A 939-nucleotide genomic window follows, 5' to 3' on the forward strand; every position below is an offset into this window, starting at 1 on the left:
CCTTCCTCACCTCTGCACCCTGTTACTTCCATGTCTTTCTCTTTGCCACAAACTTATCCTTCTTCCTTCTCCCCATTTCTTTTGATGCCACATCCATCACAACCATACTATGCTGCAACATACCAGGTATCGCCTTCACATTCATTACATACTTTCTATGCTTCGCCCTTATCAATATATAATCTATCATTGACCTATGCTCCCCTGACCTATATGTAATTAATCGAGCAGGCTCCCTTGTAAACCAGGTATTCCCCACCACCATGCTATGTGCATCCGCCAACTCCAACACTCTACGCCCTCCACCATTCCGTATACCATATCCCCATCCCCCATGTACACCTTCATATCCATCTGCATCCGCCCCCAGATGACATTCAAATCACCCAACAACACCACAAACTCATCCAACCCCGCTTGCCCAATCTCGTCAGAAACATCATCCTGAAACCTATCCTTCTCCTCTTCCTTCCTACTTTGTTGCGGAGCATATCCTGATATTACCCTCACTATTACCTTTCCAAACACCATCACCACCACAATTACCCCATTGCTTTTCCGCCTCACTTCCAACACCTCCACCAACTCTTCTCTTACCATCACACCAACTCCCCCCGTACCATCATCCCCCTTCTACCACAACTTATATCTTCCACCTTTAGCCCCCACAAACCTTGTACCCTCTCTAATTAAGATAAAATTATAAAAAACTTTGTTGTTTGTAATTAGCGCTTTATAAATTTTCGAATAATAATAATAATAATAATATGATAGCCTCATCGTCAATCAGAGTGACACTAACATGATTTTTCTCGCTTCGAATCATTTTGCCTATTTACAGTATGTGCATTGATATGCATAAATTACGTGATTACATAAATAAATGAATGTTATGTTTAAATGTGTACATGTAGATACAAATATACATACAATACTAAT

General features: G+C 40.8%; 1 protein-coding gene across 1 annotated transcript; it reads right to left on the bottom strand.

Annotated features, from left to right (window-relative positions):
• Nucleotides 1-219: 219 nt before the first annotated feature.
• Nucleotides 220-600, bottom strand: HELRODRAFT_182120 (hypothetical protein; the record flags this gene model as incomplete). The annotated part of the gene is made up of 1 exon (XM_009032417.1): nucleotides 220-600. The coding sequence occupies one exon, from the start codon at nucleotides 598-600 to the stop codon at nucleotides 220-222; it is 381 nt and encodes a 126-aa protein (XP_009030665.1).
• Nucleotides 601-939: the final 339 nt, after the last annotated feature.

The sequence above is a fragment of the Helobdella robusta genome (genome assembly GCF_000326865.2).
Source record: "Helobdella robusta unplaced genomic scaffold HELROscaffold_80, whole genome shotgun sequence".
Lineage (NCBI taxonomy): Eukaryota > Metazoa > Annelida > Clitellata > Rhynchobdellida > Glossiphoniidae > Helobdella > Helobdella robusta.